Here is a 26255-nt window from a genome sequence, read left to right as displayed (position 1 = left end):
GAAGTCCTAGCCATGGCAATCAGAGGGAAAAAAAGAACTAAAAGGAATGCAAATAAAACTTGTACAAGGAATACAATAAAACTGTCTCTGTTTGCAGATGACATGATACTATACATACTTACACCAGAAAACTATTAGAGCTAAGCAATGAATTTGGTAAGGTTGCAGGATACAAAATTAATGCACAGAAAGCTCTTGCATTTCTATACACCAACAATGAAAAATCAGAAAGAGAAATTAAGGAAACACCTCCATTTACCTTTGCAACAAAAAGAATAAACTTATCTAGTAATAAACCTAAGGAGGCAAAAGACTTGTACTCAGAAAACTATAAAACACTAATGAAAAATATCAAAGATGACAAAAACAGATGGAGAAATATACCATGTCCTTGGATTGGAAGAATCAATATTGTGAAAATGACTATACTACCCAAAGCAATTTACAGATTCAGTGCAATCCCTATCAAATTACCAGTGGCATTCTTCACAGAATTAGAACAAAAAAATTTACAATTTGTATGGAAACACAAAACACCCTGAATAGCCAAAGCAATCTTGAGAAGGAAAAACGGAGTTGGAGGAATCGAGCTCCCTGGCTTCAAACTATACCACAAAGCTACAGTAATCAAGACAGTATGGTACTGGCACAAAAATAGAAATATAGATCAGTGGTACAGAAGAGAATGCCCAGAGATAAACCCACACACATATGGGCACCTAATTTACAACAGAGGAGGCAAGAAAGAACATACAGTGGAGGAAAGACAGCCTCTTCAATAAGTGGTGCTGGGAAAACTGGACAGCTACATGTAAAAGAATGAAATTAAAACACTACCTAACACTACACAAAAATAAACTCCAAATGGATTAAAGACTTAAATGTAAGACCAGACACTATAAAACTGTTAGAGGAAAACATAGGAAAAACACTCTATAACATAAACCATAGCAAGATCTTTTTTGACCAACATCCTAGAGTATTGGAAATAAAAACAAAAATAAACAAATGGGACTTAATTAAACTTCAAAGCATTTGCACAGCAAAGGAAACCATAAGCAAAACAAAAAGACAACCCTCAGAATGGGAAAAAGTATTTGCAAATGAAACAACAGACAAAGGGTTAATCTCCAAAATATACAAAGAGCTCATGGAGCTCAATATCAGAAAAACAAACAATCCAGTTTAAAAATGGGTGGAAGACATAGACATTTCACCAAGGAAGACATGCAGATGGCCAAGAGGCACATGAAAAGATGCTCAACATCAGTAATTATTAGAGAAATACAAATAAAAACTACAGTGAGGTATCACCTCATGCCAGTCAGAATGGCCATTATCAAAAAATCTAGAAACAGTAAATGCTGGAAAGGGTGTGGTGAAAAGGGAACCCTTGTGCACTGTTGGTGGGAATGTAAATTAATACAACCACTATGGAGAACAGTATGGAGGTTCCTTAAAAAACTAAAAATAGAACTATCATACGATCCAGCAATCCCACTACTGGGCATATACCCCGAGAAAACCACAATTCAAAAAGAGACACTGGGCTTCCCTGGTGGCGCAGGGGTTGAGAGTCCACCTGCTGATGCAGGGGACATGGGTTCGTGCCCCAGTCTGGGAAGACCCCACGTGCCGCGGAGTGGCCGGGCCCATGAGCCATGGCCGCTGAGCCTGTGCATCTGGAGCCTGTGCTCTGCAACGGGAGAGGCCACAACAGTGAGAGGCCCGCGTACCGCAAAAAAAAAGAAAAAAAAAAAAAAAAGAGACATTTACCACAATGTTCATTGCAGCACTATTTACAATAGCCAGGACATGGAAGCAACCTAAGTGTCCATCGACAGATGAATGGATAAAGAATATGTGGCACATATATACGATGGAATATTACTCAGCCATAAAAATAAACGAAATTGAGTTATTTGTAGTGAGGTGGATGGACCTAGAGTCTGTCATACAGAGTGCAGTAAGTCAGAAAGAGAAAAACAAATACTGATGCTAACGCATATATATATGGAATCTAAAAAAAAAAAAAAATGGTACTGATGAACTTTGTTGCAGGGCAAGAATAAAGATGTAGACATAGAGAATGGACTTGAGGACACAGGGTGGAAGGGGGAAGTTGGGGCGAAGTGAAAGTAGCATTGACATATATACACTACCAAATGTAAAATAGTTAGCTAGTGTGAAGCAGCCGCATAACACAGGGAGATCAGCTCCGTGCTTTGTGACCACCTAGAGGGGTGGGATAGGGAGGGTGGGAGGGAGATGCAAGAGGGAGGAGATATGGAGATATATGTATGCATATGGCTGATTCACTCTGTTGTACAACAGAAACTAACACAGTATTGTGAAGCAATTATACTCCAATAAGGATCTATTAATAATAAAAAAGAAAGACATATCTGAAACAAAGACATGGGGGAGAGAACAAATATGAAAGTATGACGCCTGGAGAAACTGACACCTTTCTGGGAGTTACTTGATAAAGTCCAGGGATGGGGGATGCATATTTGAAACAGAAGAGTAACAATGGGAGTGGAGAGGAGGAGGAATGTGTTAAGACCATTTGAAAAATCTAATAGGATTTAGAAACTGATCAAACATTATGGATAAAACAAATTTTCAATTCTGAATTACTAATAAAAAGATGATTCCAGGTAACAGAAAGTTACTGAGAAAATGAATCAGTTTAAAGGCAACCTTTTAAACTGTGTCAACTTTCCCCCCAAAATTATTAGGCTTATACTTTTGAAGCCGTTCTTAGGAAATAGAATAAATAAAAGTAAACCTTGTGTAAGGCTATGTGAGATTAATCCTACATCTATGTAAAGACAGAGTTTGCTCTGCTACTTATAAAATTGTAAAGTTATAGAAATGTGAAGTAGATTAAAAATAATTAGAAAGTCAAAGGATTTAATTGTCATAATTGAAAGTGAAAATACTAGTATTCCTCCATAGCTGAGTGCTGACAAAGATCAAATATGATAATATATGTGCACTTTGTTTTGTAAATTGAACTAATGTGAATGATAAGGATGTTGTACTCTCTCTTTAAAATAGCTAAGAGGTAGGAATTATGTAACTTGAAATTAGTAAATTGTAAAAATTGATAGTAATAACCTGTGCCTGACAACAGAAATCTTAAGAAAAGCCAAATATGGGAAATATTCCTTACAAAGTAAGTTAAACTCTACTTTTTATGAAATAAACCTTAAATTTTGAATTATCATGAAATAAAATTTATACTCAGGAAACTTGTACTTAAGACTTTTTTTTCCAGGTTAAAGGTTATATTTATTCATTTTTTAAATTAATTTTTATTGGAGTATAGTTGATTTACATTGTTTGTTAGTTTCTGCTATACAGCAAAGTGAATCAGTTATACATATACCTATATCCACTAGTCCCATATAGATCATCACAGAGTATTGAGTAGAGTTCTCTGTGCTATATAGTAGGTTCTTATTAGTTATCTGTTTTACATATAGTACTATGTATATGTCAATTCCAGTCTCCCAGTTTATCCACCCCCATTTCTCCTTTGGTAACCATAAGATTGTTTTCTACATCTGTGACTCTATTTCTGTTTCATTGCATCTGTTTCTGTTTCATAGGTTCATTTGTACCATTTTTTAAGATTCCACATGTAAGCGATATCATATGATACTTGTCTTTCTCTGTCCCATAAAAAACAAGAAAACATTTATGCTAATGAGATATCTAGAATGTTATTGTAGAGAAAAAATGTCAGGGTATAATATAAGAATTTGTGAGAAAATTACCTCTGCAGTTTCTCTTTTAGCCTTTGCTCTTGCTCTGTCTTCTTGTTGACTGTAAGAAACAGGAAAAAAGAGAGACAGAAGAATCTTAATACAGTAGTGTAGATTCTTAACATTCACAGGTTGATCATTCATTGCTTTGATTATTCTCAAGCAACTCCAAAGATCCACTCATAGTACATGTAATTTTATTGGGTAATAATTAGAATGATTTACCACACCTCAAGAGAATGGTGTTCAAGGGAAAACCCCTTAATTAATGAGTAAACCTATTGAGCTTCCCAGCAAATATCCTGGAATAGGACTTTATTTGCTGATTCTTTTACATCTGCAAAAGGTGCAGAACTCTTTATAAAGTGGTGATATTTAGCTTCTGGGAGGCAGTATAGCATGGTGGTTGAGAAGAAAGACTCCGCAGCCAAGTAGAATAAGGAACACAAAAAGTGTCTTAACCTCTCTGTGTTTTCCTCATCTTTAAATGGGGGAATGGAGTGGAGGGATAGAAGAGGTAATAAGAATACTTCTCTCATAGGACTGTTGTGAGCATTAAATAAGTTGATACATGTAAAGCAATTAGAATTAGTATCTGGTACATAATAAAGTGATTGATAAAAGTGATTGTTATCATCAGCATTGTAAGCATTATTGAAAGTGAACACTCCAAAAACAGGCATATTGGGCTTCCCTGGTGGTGCAGTGGTTAGGAATCCGCCTGCCAATGCAGGGGACACGGGTTCGAGCCCTGGCCCAGAAAGATCCCACATACCGCAGAGCAACTAAGCCCATGTGCCACAACTACTGAGCCTGCGCTCTAGAGCCCACGAGCCACAACTACTGAGCCCACGTGCCACAACTACTGAAGCCCGTGCGCCTAGAGCCTGTGCTCTGCAACAAGAGAAACCACCGCAATGAGAAGCCCATGCACCGCAAGGAAGAGTGGCCCCCCGCTCACCACAACTAGAGAAAGCCCGTCTGCAGCAGCAAAGACCCAACACAGCCAAAAATGAATAAATAAAATAAATTTTAAAAAAACAAAAAAAAATACAGGCATATGATGAAAATGAAATGAGAGTAATAGCTCTTAACAATTTTGGATGTGTAACAGTGTTGCAGATTGAGTTTAATATACTCAGTCTGCAGCATAATTGGATCTATAATGCAGATAATTCAATCATGTTGTAGAGACAAAAATAATTTGCTAAAACGTTTTCATGCATTACAGTCAACATAAAAACTGCTCATTGATCAAATTAAAACTTTTTAAAAAGTTGAAAACACTATTTGTATATGACATTAAAGTGTTTAAGAAATGATTATGGTTCTTAAGAAAGGCAATAGCCTTTGCTAACATCCATAAAATATGAGGCAATAAAATTTTAATTGGATAAGGAATTTTTACATTGATGGAAGAAACTAATTAAAATAGCTCCAAAATTGTGGGATTTCTTATACTTCTTTATATGGATACTGATCCAAACTTTACTGTGAGTCTAAGTTGACTATAAAATTTAAGAAGCATTTTCTTTTCATAATGGAAACTTGTCAGAGGAAACAGCAGAGATGACCACTAGGTGGCAGACTTACTTCCTCATCTATGAAAGATTAAGGTAAAGAAAAACAGACTGAAATGAGCGTAACAGGCAGATGTTACTACCAGAAGTTGATAATGGTTTTGCTAAATAAGTTACTACCAGAAGTTGATAATGGTTTTGCTAAATAATTATACCCTGTCTACACCCTACAATGAGAAATCTTATCATTTTCTTCATTTTTCCTGGGCCAAAATTTCCATCATTCTCATCTTCTCTGGGCCTTAATTTTTTTCTATCTATAACTTAGGATAATACAGAACTCATTTCATACAGTTGTTGTGAAGATTAAATGAGATTGGGCAGCAAGACCCAAGTATATGCCGATTATATGCATTCAATAAACGTTGGTTATGATAATTATATGGTCATCGTCATGACTTCCATCTAACAGATTTTTTAATGCTTCCACGGCTCACTTACACTATGGGACAAATCTGCTGGGTTGTATTGCTCTCCACTAGCAAGACGGAATGACTGAATCCGTTCAGAGATTCCGGGCATATAGAAAATAGAGTATCCCTTGGGACAGAGACTTAAGGAATACGATAGACTCTGGTTTGAGAGGACGTACCATGTCTATTCTAAAGTCATACTTTAGTCCCCTGTAAATGGGGTATTCAACTCCTATACAACAAAATCATCATTCCTGAAGCAGCCTTTCTCTAACTATTGCAGAGTTCCTCTTCATGTTGTGCCCAAATCTGTCTCCTTATATCTCTCATCAATTTTAATTCTGTTCTTTGAGGTCACACAGAATGAGTAGAAAGAAAAATCATGAACCAAAACAAAACAAAAATTCCTAAAATTTGCCATGCACCATAATGATACCAGTATATTACATGTAATCTCATGCATTTCCTCTTTCAGCCGATAATCCTTCAGAAAACTAAAAGCAGTTAGTGTGGTTGTCATAGAGTATTCTCTTCTCTGAAAAAAGGATTCTGAGTTCTTTCTGAAATGTCCTGAAATTATTCTGTGTTTTTTATATCACAGTAGTTATCATCTGAAAGCTCTCCACTTGGTTTTGGAGTTTTTTGTGTGTTTGTTTGTTTTTTACTTCATTTAAATGTGACACACAAAAGAATGCTACACTGAAGAGGTAAACGCATTATTCATAATTGTTTGAAAACTTCCCTTAGCAGTTCCCTGTCCCCACTGCCTCAGAAGCCCCGAGCTCTACTCACAAGAGAGCCTCACACATGAAGCAGACGTTGCCATGCATCTTCCCATCTGGGCCCTGGATGGGCTCGTGCTCTCTAGTGCAAAGAAGCTGTCCATTCTTCCTGGATTTGCGGTATTCCCTGCACAACTCCTGTGAAATCAAGGAGGGAAGTTTGAGGTGTTGAACACGGGTTGGATCAGATTGCAAAAACTGCTTAAGTTTAGACTTTTTTCTTAAATGAGGGTCAGCACTTAGCAAATTTTAGAATAGTTCTTAACTTTGAAGACGTGAATATTTTTAAATGATAAAAGTTACAGACCCTCAACCTAGAAATAGTCACATATGCACATGTGTACATGCACACATATAAACAAATACACAAACCACAAACCGTATCAATGTTTCATACAGTTTAAGGGAATTTATGGGTTCCCTGAATGCCATCTATGGATCCCAGGTCCTATGCCTCTGACTTGTTGAAGAAGGTCCCCTCACCTCAAAGGAAGATTTATTCTCAGATTGCCTTTTATTTTTTGATTCACCTTCCTTCTTTTTCTTTTCTTTTTCTTCTGCTTGGCTAAAAGAGAGTGATTTAAAAAGAGATGAGTAAGAATCATAGAATCTCCAGATTGAAAGTGATCTAAAATACTCAAATATCATTCAGTTATTACAGTTATATATACTATGAACCATGTATGAACTGATGTACTATTTGGCATATTGATATGTATGCTAGTGAACTGTCATGTGTTTTCAGATAATTTCATATCCCACTCTGCAAGGGTATGATCCTTGTTTCATGTCATTTATACTTCCACGGGAACTCAACCAGTGATTGATATGCAGGAATCATTCTTTGACAATTATGACATTGTGCAAAAATGTTTCACAAAAAAATACCATTGATAAGAAACAAACAATTTAAGAAACAAAATAGAATAAAGCTCCAAAAAAGAGAAATGAAGCAGAAAGGACAAAACCCTCCCTCATTTTCCCAGCAGCAGCTCTACTCACAAGAAAGCCTCACACATGAAGCAGGTGTTGCCATGTATTTTCCCATCTGGGCCCTGGATGGGGTCATTCTCTCTGGTGCAAAAGAGTTTTCCATTTCTCACAAACTTGCGGTATTCACTGCACAGCTTTTGCCAAGATAGAGAAGGTAATTTGGACACACGTTTTATTCCCATTCAAAGCATAAGTTTGAAGCATCTACATTGGTAGAAACTAATCTTTGAGCCCAGGATTATAGTTGTGTTTCTCTCAAATATAAAATTCAATTGAACAACCAAAAAAAAAACCCTCCTGATTTGCTAAGAGATGGAAACAAATAAGACATAATAGGATGTATAATAAAAGAAGTAGATAAGTAAACTCCACTATAATCTAAATAGAATAAAATAAGTGCAAACATACAGGCACAAGAAAATCTGAGAACTCAGAGGTTGGGACCATGAAATTTGATTGTGGAAATCAGGGAAGATGTCAGGGAACTAGGATACTTTGAGTGAGACTTTGAAGAGTAAATAGGATTTTCCTGGTTAAGAAATGGATTGAGAAATACACATTTTAGATTGCTAAAATAAGCTGAGAAGCACATGTCAGAAACTACATGGTCTATAGCAGAACATGAATTTCTGAATGACGGTAAGGAGCCAAATAAGAGAGTTAAGGAGACTGAAATGCATCCTTTAGATGATAATGAGTTATTTGTGCATTTTAAGAAGAGCAGTATTATGACTTAGTTAATATTTTGAAACTTTACTACAGCTGTGTTAGGGAGGATGGTTGGATAAGAAAAAGAATAGAACTTAGAGGGAAGATTAGGAGACTTTCATCATCTAAAGAAGAAGTTAATGGTAACTTATATAAAGCCATGAATATGAATATTGTAATATTTCAAAGGTAAAAACCACATTTTCTGTGTGTGTGCAATGTATTTTGAACCCAACTCAGATGTGAAATTTCAAAAATTCACATGTAGAAAATATACACTAAGTGTCTCAGGAAAGTGGTAAGCAAAAGCTAGTCTGTAAGTGATGAAACTAGAACTAGAAATCATTTTTTTACAGACTACAAATAAGTTCTTTTTACTGTACAGAGTTAGTCTCTGAAGCAGCAAGAATTGATCAACTCCCATATCATTCATCTCAATGGCATCTCCAGATTGAAAGGTTAAGATTTTCTGGGGATTTTTGCAGGGCAATATTCCAGCCTTTAGGGTCTTTGAAGTATGTTCAAATTACAGTCTACTCACTGCATATGAGCATGCTTTTCCAGGTTCTCTTTTACTTCTTGCTTTTGCTTCAGCCTTTTTCTTCTCTTCAGCTTTTGCTTGGCTGAATGAGAAAAAACAAAACAAAAACAGGACAGATCCGTAGGACCAAACACAGTCAATGGTTTCTCCACATTTCTGCATTGCTAATCCGTCCTCCCTCCTCAAGAAGGAGCAACTTTGCCCCTTTATCACTACATACTAATGAGAAGCAACAAAACAGCCTCCAGTATGATAAGATACCATAACTTCTTCATAGTTTCTGCATAACACTGAAATAAAGATAGCATTATGTGTGGATTTGGGAGACTTGCTTTCTGTAAATTACTTTTGGCTGTGGTCAGAAAAGGAACATCATCATTGTTCATCAGGAGATATCAAAACTAATACTGTGGTGACATTACACCTGGAGCCTGAAAGTGGCCTTAATAAAGCACATTGACTGGTACCCTTGTTTCACAGAGACAAGGTGAGGTGGTGAGGGCTTTGCTTATAATCTCAGGATATGACCACAACTAACCCAAATTTCTCCTCTCAAGTCTCTGTTCTATCTACCACATCGTGTATGCCGTAGCTTTATTAATTCAGTTTACATGTATTGCTTACTCATGGCTGTGTTATCTGTAAGAAAATGTAGGATGGGTGGAAAAATATTAATAATTTCCATACACTGATAAACCAAATGAGCCTAAATTTGCTTTGTACAATGGAATTGCAACATCTGTACAGTTAACTGATGGTATTTCAACCATACATGGTTGTCAGTCAAATTACAAAAGACCGAAGATTCTAAATGTAGTCAACTACTTAATCTGACTCAATCAGATAAACTGAGTGCAGTCCCATATTTTGAAACCAAACTCAGTTATAACTTACTGAGAAATGTCACATTATATAAAGTAACATTTACTGTAATTTAATAAGAGTTCATGGTTGTTTCATGGGCAACTTCAATAATCAATTTCTGCAGTAAGTGTTAACTTTGGGTCTTCGCCCCTCTGGAAGATGAGATACCTATAAACTTCTACAACAGGTTCACAATATGAAGCTTCAGCAGTAGGGAGAATTTGATATTTGCATAAATCAGGATGTTCCAGTGCTAAGAGAATGAGTGTCGGGGGTAACAGACATCTTGGCATAAATGCTCTAGGTACTTATTCCCAGCTCTATTACTTACATTCTCTGTGTAACTTCTTCAACTCCCTTCCCAGTTCTGAGCCACAGTTTGCCCATCTATGAAACAAGCTAGTTCTATTAGATTATTGTAGGATCCCTTTTCTCTTTGACATTCTAAAACTCTGTACTCACTAGAAGTCTTGACACATGGAACACAAGTTGCCATGCATTTTCCCATCTGGGCCACGAATAGGATCATTTTCTTTGGTACAGAAATGTATTCCATTCTTTGCATGATCCTGATGTTCACTGCAGAATTTCTGAATAAAGAAAATGAGACAGTTTAGATATAGTTCTCTATAAACTTTAGATACTCTTTATCAAAGATATTGGAAAAGAGGAATTAAGGATAAAAAAATAAAACATTTAGGATTTATAATTGTCCAAAAACTTTGTGATACTTCTCTTCTTATAAGATTCATCCATTTAAGTGTTTGACAAATATATTAAGTTAAAGGGATTAAATATGAATGTGATTTAGCACTTTTATGTCAAGTGAAAAGGATAAGGAATTGCAATATAAAAAGCTAAGGGATATGACACATGTCTAAATTAAGTGTGCACTAGCATATAGGAAAGAATGATCCAAGGAAGTTCAGAGAAGAGCTTATATTTGAGTTGTATCTTTAGAATGTGCCTAGGAGAACAATGTGGCAAAAAAGTCCTCCAGGAGGAACTATAATATGCAAAGACACAGAGGCGTAAAAGAATATGTTATTTTATTTTAATTAATTTATTTATGTATTTATTTTTGGCTGTGTTGGGTCTTTGTTTCTGTGCAAGGGCTTTCTCCAGTTGCGGTAAGCAGGGGCCACTCTTCATTGCGTTGCGCGGGCCTGTCACTATCGCGGCCTCTCTTGTTACGGAGCACAGGCTCCAAATGTGGAGGCTCAGTAGTTGTGGCTCACGGTCCCAGTTGCTCCGCATCATGTGGGATCCTCCCAGACCAGGGCTCGAACCCGTGTCCCCTGCGTCGGCAGGCGGACTCTCAACCACTGTGCCACCAGGAAAGCCCCAGAATATGTTATTTTGAGATAATCTATTACAGTCAGGAGTATAGTGGCTAAAGAATTAGGACATAGGGCTTCCCTGGTGGCACAGTGGTTGAGAATCCGCCTGCCAATGCAGGGGATGTGGGTTCGTGCCCCGGTCCGGGAGGATCCCACATGCCGCGGAGCGGCTGGGCCCGTGAGCCACGGCCGCTGGGCCTGCGCGTCCGGGGCCTGCGCTCCGCAACGGGAGAGGCCACAACAGTGAGAGGCCCACGTGACGAGGAAAAAAAAAAAAAAAAAAGAATTAGGACATAAAGAGGAAGGTTTGGGAACTGGTTAAGAGGAGACCTTGAGGATAAGTCAAAATCAGACTACTAAACTTTGAAAGGACTTTGGACTTTATTCTTAGGAAATGGAAAACAATATTTATAGCAGAGAAGGACCTAATCAAATCTTTGTTTTAGAAGGATTATCCAGTCAGATGTGTGGAGGGTTTAAGTGACTAAAGACTGAAGCTAGGGAAACTATAGAAGAGAAGGAAGGAAGGAAGGGAGGGAGAGAGGGAAGAAGGGAGGAGGGGAGGAAGGAAGGGAGAAAAAGAAAAGGAAGAGAGAAAGGAAGGAAGAGATTGAAAGTGAAAGATAGGATAGTTGAGGGACATTTAACAGCTAAAATTAAAACGACTTTGTAACCTAGGATTGAAGGAAAGAAAGCAGTTGAAACTGAGGCCTTAGCAATTAAGATATAGTTACATGAAGGCAGAAGGTGGACTAAGGGAATGAGCTATTTTATGAAACTGAATGACATTTCATAGAAGGTGGGATAACTCTAAGAAATAAATAGGGTCTCTTTAATGGAGTAAAATGGTCCAAATACACTCTAGAATACCTTTAAACATTAGATTTTCATAATGCCATTGGTTCATGGAAATATTACCTACTCTGTGAAAACAACATGGAAGAATAATTGAATCTTGAAGACTGAGGAAGATGTTGGCTAGAAGTATAGAGAACAGGCAGGATGCTAATGTATCAATGCCAAAGAAAGCTATTAGATATCTGAGCTAAGATGGTAGCAGTGGAAAAAAGGCAGATGACTAGTTAAGAGGTGTTTTAAAAGTAGAATGTCATATGATTTTAAAAGGATCATATTAAAATTTTACATTGCTGTTGCTTTCAAAATGAAAATCCCCAAAACAACTGTCACACATTTGAAGAATGTATATCAACTTTGAATTCAGATAAGTCTTGATATATCACCTTCATTCAGGAGTGTGGAACTGTTTTTATTAATGTGCCTTAATTTCCTCCAAATAGAGCTAAAAACTGTAATGTCGTAAGTATTCTAAATCTTATAAAATAGTAACTAAAAATTAGTTTCCAGAAACCCATTAGTAGTGGAGGAAAAATAAATAAATATTGAAAATGCATTCTGGAGTAAAGTACACATACACACACACACACCCTACAAAAGTTGTAACTGAATTGATCAAACTAATCCTCACCTCAGTTTCTCTTTTAACTTTTTCTTTAGCCTTTCTCAGGTGTTCATCTGCTTTATTTTTTTCTTCTGAAAAATGCTGTTTGCTGGAGAAAGAAACAAAAATAAGGAAGTGAATATAGATGTTTTGACTCTTCAAGCTACAAAATAATCATTTAGATGCAAGTGGAAAAAAACAGCTAAGTGTTCCTGAGTTTTAGAACAAACATTTTCAAATCACCCTAAAGCCCCTTATTAAATTGAAATCTTCACCATTTCCTCAAAGAACCCCTTTCATTTTGCCTTTAAGTTTGCCATTTCCTTCCATTGTAACAATCTTCTTTTTTCTTGTTTTTACTGTCATCTTCCCTTCTTTTAAACCTCCCCAGCTTAAATTCTACCTTCTTTAAGAAGACATCCCAATCTTGAGAACAAAAAACGGAGCTGGAGGAATCAGGCTCCCTGACTTCAGACTATACTACAAAGCTACAGTAATCAAGACAGTATGGTACTGGCACAAAAACAGAAATGTAGATCAATGGAACAGGATAGAAAGCCCAGAGATAAACCCACACACATATGGTCACCTTATATTTGATAAAGGAGGCAAGAATATATGGTGGAGAAAAGACAGACTCTTCAATAAGTGGTGCTGGGAAAACTGGACAGGTACATGTAAAAGTATGAAATTAGAACACTCCCTAACACCATACACAAAAATAAACTCAAAATGGGTTAAAGACCTAAATGTAAGGCCAGACACTATCAAACTCTTAGAGGAAAACATAGGCAGAACACTCTATGACATAAATCACAGCAAGATCCTTTTTGACCCACCTCCTAGAGAAATGGAAATAAAACAAACAAATGGGAACTAATGAAACTTAAAAGCCTTTACACAGCAAAGGATACCATAAACAAGACCAAAAGACAACCCTCAGAATGGGAGAAAATAGTTGCAAATGAAGCAGCTGACAAAGGATTAATCTCCAAAATTTATAAGCAACTCATGCAGCTCAATAACAAAAGAACAAACAATCCAATCCAAAAATGGGCAGAAGACCTAAATAGACATTTCTCCAAAGAAGATATACAGATCGCCAACAAACACATGAAAGAATGTTCAACATCATTAATCATTAGAGAAATGCAAATCAAAACTACAATGAGAAATCATCTCACACCGGTCAGAATGGCCATGATAAAAAAATCTAGAAACAATAAATGCTGGAGAGGGTGTGGGGAAAAGGGAACACTCTTGCACTGCTGGTGGGAATGTAAACTGATACAGCCACTATGGAGAACAGTACGGAGGTTCCTTAAAAAACTACAAATTGGGCTTCCCTGGTGGTGCAGTGGTTGAGAGTCCGCCTGCCGATGCAGGGGACACAGGTTCGTGCCCTGGTCTGGGATGATTCCACGTGCCATGGAGCGGCTAGGCCTGTGAGCCATGGCTGCTGAGCCTGCATGTCCAGAGCCTCTGCTCCGCAACGGGAGAGGCCACAACAGTGAGAGGCCTGTGTACCGCAAAAAAAAAAAAAAAAAAAAAAAAAAACAACTACAAATAGAATTACCATACAACCCAGCAATCCCACTACTGGGCATATACCCTGAGAAAACCATAATTCAAGAGTCATGTACCAAAATGTTAATTGCAGCTCTATTTACAATAGGCAGGACATGGAAGCAACCTAAGTGTCCATCAACAGATGAATGGATAAAGAAGATGTGGCACATATATACAATGGAATATTACTCTGCCATAAAAAGGAATGAAACTGAGTTATTTGTAGTGAGGTGGATGGACCTGGAGTCTGCCATACAGAGTGAAGTGAGTCAGAAGGAGAAAAACAAATACCATATGCTAACACATATATATGGAATCTAAGAAAAAAATGTCATGAAGAGACTAGGGGTAGGATGGGAATAAAACACAGACCTACTAGAGTATGGACTTGAGGATATGGGGAGGGGGAAGGGTAAGCTGTGACGAAGTGAGAGAGTGGCATGGACATATATACACTATCAAATGTAAAATAGATAGCTAGTGGGAAGCAGCCACATGGCACAGGGAGATCAGCTAGGTGGTTTGTGACCACCTAGAAGGGTGGGTTAGGGAGGGTGGGAGGGAGGGCGATGCAAGAGGGAAGAGATATGGGAACATATGTATATGTATAACTGATTCACTTTGTTAAAAAGCAGAAACTAACACACCATTGTAAAGCAATTATATTCCAATAAAGATGTTAAAGAAAAAAAAAAGATGACATCCCATACCTCAAAGTGGAAATGAGTTCTACATCTTTCAGTGTGTTTTCATACTTGGATATTCTTCTCTTATAGGATAGTTTTCATTCTGTCTTGCAATGTATGTCTGTGTGTGTGTGTGTGTACATCCAAGGATTATTTTTGCTATTAGCCCTAAGCTTCTTGAGAGCAGGGATCTTTGCCATACATTCATTCATTCACTTATTTATTCAACATTTGGTTAGTAATTATTTTTTGGCAAGCATTGGACAGTACCCTGGGCATACAGTACAGTAGTTTACAATATAAACACATACCCTATCTTCTTAGAACTTACAGACCAGTAGAGATGAGTGACAGTCAACAAATAGTACTAGAAATAATTATACAAATACCAACTATGATGATTATTATAAAATAAAATTATTAAGTGTTATAAAGATTGAATTTAATTAGTGATTTTAGGAGATCTCATCCAAGGAAGGATAATCTTGAAATGCAAACCATAGAAGAGACATTAGCTGGCCAAAACAAGAACTGGCAGTCAGAAAGTGTAGGAAAGAGCTCATAGAGTTCAAGGACCTGACAGAAAATGTGATGAGACCTTTCCTGAGCCATCTTTATAAATGCCGTAATTTATATGTTGTGGAATTTGCTCTTCCTTCAGGGTCAGATGTCCAAGATGAAAAGATAGAGTTAACCCAGTTCACATATGAACATGGATTTTTTTTTTTTTGTGGGCATCCCATCTATTCTACCACAGTGGGGTAATGACTGAAGGAAAAGAATCAAAGTCCTAGTGCCTGCTTTTAACCTTCATTCTGTACTATGACTAGCTCATAAAAAGACTTACAAAGGTCATGGGAGAATATGTTAACAAGTATTTCGTAATCCAGTCATCCTACTAGAAATTAGAATCCATTTGTATTAAAAAAGAAATACATGGCATTAGAGCCTACTTATTAGGTGGTATTATGATTTGTAGAGGACATAAAACTGCTCAAAAATTCTCAACAACAAATCTTCCCATGAACATTGTTCTTATTCATCATTTTAGTCAATCTCCACTTCACCTTTTGAGTAACTCCAAAGAAACCACATCTATACTTACAAAATTTCAGCACACAGGGCACATTTGTTGCCATGCATCCTGCCATCAGGGCCACGGACTGGCTCACTCTCCCGCGTACAAAAAAGTCTTCCATTCCTCACTTGGTTTTCATATTCCTTGCAGAAATTCTTTAAAAAGACAAGTAATTACATTTAGCACTTTTCTACTCTTTAATCTAGAAAATGTGCATCACGGATTTATAGTCAAAGAATGTCATATCTAGAAAGTGTTGGTGGACACACATAACGTATTAATGAGATAGTAATTACATTGTCAAATTACTTGGTACCTGTATATACTATGTCGTGCATTTATTAAAAGGTAAAAGAGCCTAGGAAAGAATAAGGCTGAGCAAATACTTTCTAAAAATAGGTAGTTTTTGTTAACTTTCAAATCTATGGAAAAAGATAATAAATAAGAGATCTGTCATGAGGTTCCAACAAAGACATAACAAAACACAGCAGCCAAGACAAAAGTGTTGCCAATGAGCAGAATATAGAATCTGTAAGATGAGATACTTAAGAGCTACTTAATATGGAACAAGTCAAGAACAATTTACTTAGTTTGCAAGGAAAAAGGAATAAGATGGTATCCAACAGCATTATGCTTACTCTATTTGTTTTCTCTGGATCATTTTTATATACTCTGCCACCTTTATCAATATTCATTTCTAACACTGCAGGTGGAAACCTCAGGAGCGAACCTAATTTTCCTTCATTACCCACTTAGAAATGCAGACCATCAAGACTAATCTTTATTTAGAAAACCTAAAAAGGTTGTGACTTCCTCCCAAAATTCAGAAGAGGTTTATACACACAAATTTCCTGATTGATGCTTGAATTCAGTATTTTCAAGTTTCTCTCTGTGTTTTGAAAATTCTATTTGATAAGGGCCATATATATGTGTGTGTGGGTGTGTATACAAAATAGTTATATTTAATTATATATGATAAATATATATATATAAACTTTAAAACACTATACCAAAACACTACTTGATAGTATATACTACTATAATATAATCTATAAAAATGCTTCTCTGTGGTCTTTTTCAACTGTATGACCTTCGTCTTCCCATTTCAGCTAAAAAAACGTGAGCATAAAGAGTATGATTTATTCACTGCAGTATTATTTACAATAGCCAAGACGTGGAACAACCTAAGTGTTCGTCAGTAGATGAATGGATAAAGAAGATGTGATATATACAATGTATATGTATGGATGGATGGAATATTATTCAGTCATGAAAAAGAATGAAATCTTTCAATTTGTGACAGTATGGATGGGTTGTAGAGGGTATTATGCTAAGTGAAATAAGACAGAGAATGGTAATTACTGTATGACTTTCCTTATATGTGGAATCTAAAAAAACAAAACAAAGGAACAAATAAAACATACTCATAAATACAGAGAACAAACTGATGGTTGCCAGTGGAGAGGGGAGTGGAGCAGTGTGGGGGAAATAGGTGAAGGGGATTAATAGGTACAGACTTCCCATTATAAAATAAATAAGTCATGGAGATGTAATGTACAGCAAAGGGAATATAGTCAATAATATTATAAGAACTTTGTATGGTAACAGATGGTATCTAGACTTATCATGGTGACTGTTTTGAAATACATATATATATATAAAATCACTATGATGTACACCTGAAACTAATGTGATATTGCATATCAATTATACTTCAATTAAAAAATTTATTTTAAAAAAGAGTGTGGTTTGGAGTCAGAAGGGAAATTAAACTGTGGCGCTAACTCACTGGGAGACCATAGCAAAGTCACATCACCTTTGAGACTTCAGTCTCACTACCGACACAAAGGTTTTCAGAATAGCTGCTCTTTAGGACCTTTTCTAGATCTAGTATTCTCTGATTAAAAAAATATATATAACTCACTTCATTAGGGCACTTTAAAAGAGAATCTAATGAGGAGATATTTGTCTTTAAAGGAGTAATGGGTGTGTTCCGAACTTCCTGGTTGTAACAACCTAGGAATACAGACGCAGAAGATAGTCACCCGATAATCACAGTGTGGTAATAAAATTGATGCTCAATGGTTCCCATAAAAGAAACAATGATAATTTCAGTTTATAAGTTGTGATTCATCCAAGGAGATTCTAAAGAAATGCTGTGTGATCAACCCACTGACAGGTTAATTATAGGGCAAATATTGAGCCATCACAATAATGCAGTCCTGTTCAACATGTCCAATGACCCCAATGACCCCACCAAAACAATGAACCCAGCCACAGACAAAAAGAAGGAAAAGTAGCTGAGGCATGATGAAAGACAAGGGAAAAGAAACTCCCTGTTTATGAAGTAATAAAATGTTGAATATTGCAACATGACCCGAAGTGTTATACTGAAATTTAACAACCACCACAACAAAATTGCTTTTCAAATCTCAGTGAGTGTTGAACACATTATGGATAATTATGAATGCTCTGTGTTTCTTAATTTAAATAATGCCCTATTTAGGGTGGGACATTTGTTTCATTGAATGGCATTATGAAGTGGAAGTCCAGCTCTTAACTACCAAAAATTGCACCTATGGGCCTCCCTGGTGGCGCAGCGGTTGAGAGTCCGTCTGCCGATGCAGGGGACACGGGTTTGTGCCCCGGTCTGAGAGGATCCCACGTGCCGCAGAGTGGCTGGGCCCGTGAGCCGTGGCCGCTGGGCCTGCGCGTCCGGAGCCTGTGCTCCGCAGCAGGAGAGGCCACAACAGTGAGAGGCCCGCGTACTGAAAAAAAAAAAAAAAAAAAAAAAAAAATTGCACCTGTGTCTCCCCTTAGGAAAACATATGCCCTACAATCCACAAAAATAGTATCTTTTTATTAGCACAAAAGGGTGCAGGATACAGAATCAGAATCCAACAGGAGGGTAAAATTGAGATCATTTACCAGCCTCCTTATTTTCCTAATAATGAAAATTGAGACCCGGACAGAAGAGATGAGTTGCTCAGTTTCACACACCCAGAGCAGGACTAAAACTCAGGTGTTCTGACTTTTCAACAAAAGACTACTCATTACCAAAGTAGCTGCTATCACTTTAATTGAAAGTAGGGTTTAATAACCTTGGTGATTTAAGAAGTCCAGGCTGTGTTATCTACAATGCGTATTCAATTAACGAAAGGAATAATTTTTTATACTAGATTGAAAAACTAAATCATCGAATAATTTGAAAAACCTTAATTTTAAGGTTATGTTAAAAACAACAATATCAATAATTGTTTGAGGCTTCTTTTTAATCAGAAGCATGACCTTTATAAATGCACGCCTCTCTGAACATAATAACCATAATGGAAAAATGAATAACTAATTTCCATCAGTGGGAATATACATAAAATACACCAGTGGATATACTGTTTAAAAGGTTCTGGAATTATTTTCAAGTTATTCCTGTCAAATTTATATTATGTTGCTTTTTTAACTAATTTATTCAAAGCAAAAGTAATTTACACTAAGTCAAAGAGAAGTCTGGTGGAAAGTAAACAGAATTTAATTTGCATAAACTTTGTCTTATATTCTCTTGTTTTTTTTAAGCAAGCAGAGTATTTTGAGCTTTAGGTGGGAAATGCTATTTTTACTTTGAATCTAGTGATTAATATACTTAGGAATATTATACTAGGAATTCAACTTGGGGAACTTTAAAATTAAGGAGAAAAGTTCAAGGTAATAATGAAGAACAATGACATTATTGAATTACCTTAAAGTTTCAAGTATAAATTGTTAATATTTATGTCCACAAGAATCAAATTGTGTTGATGAGAAATTTACCTTTTCAGCACTTTGTCGAATTCTGGTTTCACCTTCTCGCTTGGCATTTTCTTCAGCTTCTTTTAAGCTGTTAAGAAAATAGTTGGTCGGTTTATGACTTTATCATATCATCAGTGTCCAGTTCTGTGCTAAGCACTTGCATATCCTTTGCTCAACCCATCCACTTAGATGAGACAAGCTTTGCCCTGTCTTGAATGTTTGAGCCAGAAAATTGCCAAAGATAAGGATGGTTGTGAAGCTGACTCACTGACAATCAATTAGAAGCCTTGTTCTGTAAAACTGGATGGGTGTGACTCCTTGATTGACATACAGAAGATGGTCAGGAAAACTTGCTTTTAACAGGCAGAACCAAGAGCTATAAAACAATGCTGTGACAAGGATGAAACCAAACTAAGCATTTGAAGTACATGTTGTCATCCACACCCTTATGTATAGCTCTTTATACCTTGTAAAGTACTTATTTGCCTTCATATAAAAGCACTCTTGTCAATAAAAGCTACATTGAACTGAGCTTCTAAGTCCTTTCAGATCTATTATCTAACTGCAGTTCAACTTGGAGATAGACAAGAGTATCTTAGTTCTACAAAGAAACCAACCAGGAGTCAGGGAGGTCAGATTCTCTTTTTTAGCTAGCACATGAAAAGAAACACAGAATCATAGAATTAGGGCAGGTTTGAGCACTAAAAGTGCATGCCTTCTAGATAAGAAAGTGGAAATGAGGATGATTTCCTGTCTGGAAACCAGTTATAATAACTATTTTTAAACCTGAGAGGACATACCCTTGAATTCCACACAGCATACTATAATTTTCAAAGACAGATGTGAAGTCCTTTAATCTGTTAAATCTTTCTCTCTCCTGATTTTAAAAATCCAGTGATATAAATAGAGCCCTTTAAGGCTTGCTGACAAACGGATTAGAGAATCTATGCTTTAACAGCCAGAATATTCAAGACTCTTTGGATCTTACTCATATCTGTGTCTCAGTGCTCAGAGCAGTGTCAGGCACTGAGAGAAGGATTAACCCAACAGTTTTTCCCTTTCATAAAGTCCCACCTTTTATACAACTAATAAATTCAGCCACATGACATTATTTTAAATTAGACTGTCATCTTCAGTGAGAGTATCTATACATGCCTGAAGGAAGCAATGCATGTCAAATGACTGACCCAGATTATTCCACAAGAGAGCACCTTTTAAATTTTGAAATATTACGCCTTATAAAACACTGTGCATTTTCAAGTCATTATAATTAAATAAATTAAATAACTATCATAACCGCTTTATCCACTCCTTTTAAGAAACGTTATCAGATAATATGAATTAAAAAGAGAAGAAGCCACTCTGGGAGCAAGGCCCATTTCACCTTATAAAGACAAAGGAAAACATGCTTGAGGAAAAGGACTTTATCTCTCTGTGGAGTGGTTCTCAGGACAGCAACCAAGTGCATTCTCATCAGGTCCACCTGCTGGCCAGCTTGGGGGTGAGGATACTTACAGTATCTCAGCACACATCACACACTTATTGCCATGTGTCCTTCCATCAGGACCAAGAACTGGTTCATTTTTCCTTGTGCATTCAAGTCTTCCATCCTTCACATAAGGCCGAAAATCACTACATATATCCTGAAGAACAGGGAAAGAAACTTGACATTTACCATCCAGCTGGTAATGCTTACAACACTATTTTCAGAAATTTTATAGTGCCCAGTGCCCCTCTGCCTAGTGCACACTAGCTACCTAGAGCCAATGCCAGTCATGTAAAAGTAGGTCAGTAAGTACTGTATAATTCACATGGTTAACTATAGAACTCATTTACTTGTTTATTCATTTATTAGTAAACGTGGATAACCTATGATGTGTTAGAACGAAGGTAGAACACAGTCCTTGCCCTCAACTTGCTCACAATCTACTGGGTGATACAAAGAGACATTTAAAGTACAACGTGCTACAGAGAACTGTATTCAATATCCTATGATAAACCATAATGGAAAAGAATATTTTAAAAAAGAATGCATATAACTGAATCACTTTGCTGTACAGCAGTAATTAGCACAATATTATAAATCAACTATACTTCAATAAAAGAGAGTTACAAAAGGTAAAACAATGTTACCTTCTCCCTGTTTTTTTAAATTATGGAAAATGTGGATTTTTTTTTATAAATAGGTTATTTATGTTAACATGTAATGGGTTTATTGTAATTTAAAATGAAAAATAAACATATTTTTAAAGTTCTCAGTTTTTACTCCTGATACAATAAATATCTATAGATATAACTCCATAAACAAAGCTCCTTGGGGTCCTCAATAATTTTTAAGGGTTTAAATGAATCCTAAGACAAAAAACATTGAAAACTACTATCCTAGGGTAATCCTACTTTCCAGCGATAAACGTATTTGTGATTTTTTAGGTATCTCCCTTTTTTCCCTAAGCATATAAAAGCAAAAGCATATTTACACACATATACATATATTTATCGTTTTCTCACAAAAATAATGCTATACAGCTAAAAAAAAATAAAATACAATGTGCTAATATCCTATGATAAACCATAATGGAAAAGAATGTAAAAAAGAATGTGTGTGTGTGTATGTATATATATATATAAAACTGAATCACTTTGCTGTACAGCAGAAATTAACACAACATTGTAAATCAACTACACTTCAATTAAAAAGACAAAAAATAAAGTATAGTTTAAATAAATCTAAAGAGAAAAATACAATGTGCTAAATGTCTTGATGGGGGTAACCTCACTCACTTCCCCTATTATCACAGGCTCACAGAATTTTAGCATAGAAAGAAGGTGTTAGTCCAGTTGTCGTTTTTAGATATGGAAACACTGGTAAAGTGTGGTTAAGTAATCTGCCCAAAATCTCCTGACTGCAAGTGACCGTGCTGGGGTTTCTACTCAGGTTAAGTAACTGAAGTAGTTCCCTTTCTACAACACATGTAGTTTCCTTTCCCTCCCTCCCTTCCTTCCTTCCTTCGTTTTCATAGAAAGCAGAAATAGAGATGAAAGGTCTAAATACCAAAGTAACCTGCTCCCGTTTCGGGAACTATCAGTTGCTTTTCATCTAAATGAGCAGTATTCCATTTCAGGTGCAGCAAGAATGAATTCTTTCCAAACACCCCCGTCAAAGAAGGCAGAGGAGACCATCTTCTTTCTTTTCAAAGTCAGCCCCCCAGTGTTCCCCCCAACTCTGACACTCATCCTCACCTGCTCTGGATTACTGTTCTTACATTCTCCTTCGCTTTTTATGCCAACTTGAGATCTGGTTTTACTGGAATTAAAAGTTAGTAGACACAGCAGTTTAATATCATGAAACTTCTCACCAAATGCAATTTTTCTTCATGTATTGTGATTCTCCTTTGCTTTGGAAAATAGGTGTCACACTGCATTCTTTACTTTTTCTAATGAAAATCTGTGTTTATAAATTACAGTCAAAGAAATTTGGAGAGCATGTTGGAGAGCTGATAAGATTCAGACCTGTAAATGTTATTTCCAGATTTTTTTTCCTGTTTCCAGAGAGGACCCGTATCAGAAGAGTGGGAAAATGTAAATCTTGTAACTAGATATTAGATGCCACCCAAGGAACTTTGTTGTTGTTGATGATCATGTTGTTTTAAATAATCGAATTCAAGTTTATAGTATCCAGCATACTATTATACCATTCTTCATTTGGGTTATGATAACTAATATTTTGTTTTTCATGGAAAGTATGTAAGGCCCTAATTAATATTGTTCAGTCTAATAGAACTTTAAAAGCATATCTGAAAACATAGTTGCATAAATGATACACTTCTTACTCTCTAAAAAGATCTATAACATCTGTATAACAATAAAAATATAATAAAAACAATAGAAAGAAAAAAACTAGTTAAAAGTGATAAGAAAAAAGTTATACCAAAAGAGATCAGCTGAGGAAAAACATAAAAATTGAATTCCAGTGTTATTGCACAGTTTCCTAGCAGACAGAACTAAGAAAGAAACACAATGAGCAGGATGATTCTCATTGTATAATAATAAGTCATATACCAGAAATTAGAGGCTTAAATAAGCTATCACAGGATTCACCACATAAAACATGGTAAGAACTAGTGTACAGTGTATTCATAGTAGTGTTACAAATACATTTGTAATAAAAAATGGTTATTTCTTTACCTATTTTTTGTTTTCTGTTTCTTTATATTGACCCTTGGTGAAAATGGAAGACATAGTTTTAGAGTGTATTTCTGAAAATGCAGTCATGTGAGGGATCAGAGTGATTTAATTCAGTTGTGGTTTGGTAAAGATACTTATTATAAGGAAGGATAAAGCTTGTAGAACCTTAAGACTGAATATTTATCATTATCTCTTACTAGCCTTCTCAAACATTGGTTTTTATATTTGCAAAAACTGAAGAGCAGCCAATTCAAGACCGAACCTGCAAAGCAGGTATGCCATCTTGTTGGCTGAAAACAGTCAATAACCAAACCTAGCACTGAGGGTGGAGAAAGAACCAAATGAGGACAAAATATAGGGCAGTGAGATGCTTTAGCTACATTTGGTGAATGTTGAATAGACGGGAAGAAGTTCAATATTAAGTCTCAGTTACCCTAATATTATAAATTACTGAGCATTTAATAAATAAATATCATTTTATAATTAAATAATTCTCTATGAAAAAGGATATATTCCTAAATAGGTAGAAAGGAGATAGATAACAGATAAATGTGTATGTATATGTATGTATGAATAGATATATGTGTGTGTGTGTGTTTGTATACAGATATAGATATATCAGATGTCTACTTCACAGAAAGTGATAACCATCTGATAAACTACACACAAGTGTGCTTGTAAAATATAAAGTGTTATACTACATACATATTTTTTCTCTTAAGAATAGTGAAAGTGATCCTAATAATTTATAGATGGCTGACTCCCACAAAATGGATTGTTATCTTAAAGATGTAAGAAAAAAATGTCATGTAATTATACAGAGAACATGCTTTAGGGAGAAAGCCTGCTTCAGAGAATACTCACGCGTTCTCAGCACATAGTACACATCTGTTACTGTATGTTTTCCCATCTGTGCCACAAACAGCTGCATTATCAAGGGTACAGATAAAATCCTCATCCCTTTCTCCTTTCTTGAAATCATTGCAATTCAACTGCAAGAGACATGATCAAGGAACATCAAACTATAAGAGATAAAATATTCCTTAGATGCAAAAATAGATTAATATTTTAAGCCCACAACAATATAACTCAGTGGAGAAGGAAAATATAATAAGGAGACTGCTGTGAACTAATAAAGTCGTGGGTAATAAAGCATGGTCCAAGAACAGAAACATATAATCAGATTTCAGAAAAAATGATTTCAGTATGATTTCAGACACCTGCTATCTGGTGAGGTGGACCAAGTCACCTCTTTGAAACGTAGCAAACTGTATGTCAATCAAAACCTGCCTGCCTTCTCTATAGAGTAGTCATGAGGTCCAGTAGACAATGGATATGAAAGCTCTCTGCAAACTCTAAGCTACAATAAAGTTTATAGCATTATAGATTAGAGTAATGATCAAGAGCCAGATTGCTGGGTTCATAATTCTAAATCTGCCACTTATTAGCTGTGTGATTTGGGTTACTTAACCACTCTGTGCTATAGTGTCCTCATTTGCAAAATGCATATAATATTACCAACTTCTCAGGATTATAAAGAGATTTAAATGTATTAATACATGTATAGTTCTTAGAACAATGCCTAGCATATCCTGACCATTTATTGTTGTTGCTGTTGATTTTTAAATGTTTTCTTTACTGATAATCAAGCCAATAAAGCTAAACACCTTTTAGGGATGATGAGAGAAATCCGAAAATCTCTGCTCTAATAATATGACATATACATAAGGACAAACCAGTTTGGTGAGAAAAACAACTGCACTAGGTAATAACTGATGACTAGTGTTGGAATCTCAGATTTGCTACCCACTCACTTCACTTCTTTGATTCTCACTTTCCTTATCTGAAAAATGGGAATTCACACCCTGTCCACATTACAGGCTTGTGGTGAAGAAGAAATAAAATTATGAAACATTATTTGGCAACTCATTATTGTGACATAAGCTAGATATTCTGATTTCAGAGTTAACGTGAATTTAATTTCTATCTAAAACCAAAGAATATGATATCACATTGCAAAACAAATTTTTTAAATATCATTATTGTCATAACAAAAATGTCTTAATCATTGATTTGGAAAACTTAGGATATGGACCTGTGACTTAGTATGGCACACAATATCAAGAATAAAGTAGGATAGACACAACTGTAAAATAAATTTTTGAACCAGAAGATTACACTGAGGAATTCTCCTAGAAGACAATTAAAAAGGAAAAAGAATTTAAACTAGAAAAGAAAATCTATGAAACATACCCCACTCTTCATGTCATATATTTAGGAAGAAGTTAAAAATAGAGTGAAAACAGGTTAAGTCATGGCCATATGTGCTACCCCATTCACTTGGCTGTTCATTTATTCCTCAAAACCCATTACACATTTACTAGGCTCTAGGCATTCCGCTAGACTGTGACCCTGACACAGCAATAAAAGAGAAAAGGAATACGTACTCTAAGGGATTTACATTCTGAGGGGGAGAGATAGTAAATACAAAAACTTTAAAT

At 35.9% G+C, this 26255-nt stretch overlaps 1 protein-coding gene across 1 annotated transcript in view; it reads right to left on the bottom strand.

Annotated features, from left to right (window-relative positions):
* SPINK5 (serine peptidase inhibitor Kazal type 5) overlaps positions 1-26255 on the bottom strand; it is a 68122-nt gene that overhangs the window by 22777 nt on the left and 19090 nt on the right. The window contains exons 5-16 of the mRNA XM_059063008.2: positions 24619-24746; positions 22810-22873; positions 21085-21212; positions 19591-19657; positions 15814-15941; positions 12481-12562; positions 10117-10244; positions 8791-8872; positions 7551-7675; positions 7032-7113; positions 6559-6686; positions 3786-3834 (exon numbers count right to left, since the gene is read on the bottom strand). Coding sequence (XP_058918991.2) covers positions 3786-3834; positions 6559-6686; positions 7032-7113; positions 7551-7675; positions 8791-8872; positions 10117-10244; positions 12481-12562; positions 15814-15941; positions 19591-19657; positions 21085-21212; positions 22810-22873; positions 24619-24746 — 1191 coding nt within the window. The remainder of the gene's footprint in view (positions 1-3785; positions 3835-6558; positions 6687-7031; positions 7114-7550; positions 7676-8790; positions 8873-10116; positions 10245-12480; positions 12563-15813; positions 15942-19590; positions 19658-21084; positions 21213-22809; positions 22874-24618; positions 24747-26255) is intronic.

The sequence above is a fragment of the Kogia breviceps genome, chromosome 4 (genome assembly GCF_026419965.1).
Source record: "Kogia breviceps isolate mKogBre1 chromosome 4, mKogBre1 haplotype 1, whole genome shotgun sequence".
Taxonomy (NCBI): Eukaryota; Metazoa; Chordata; class Mammalia; order Artiodactyla; family Physeteridae; genus Kogia; species Kogia breviceps.
Note: the sequence above shows the minus strand (reverse complement) of the source record. Positions and strands in the feature narration are given on the sequence as shown.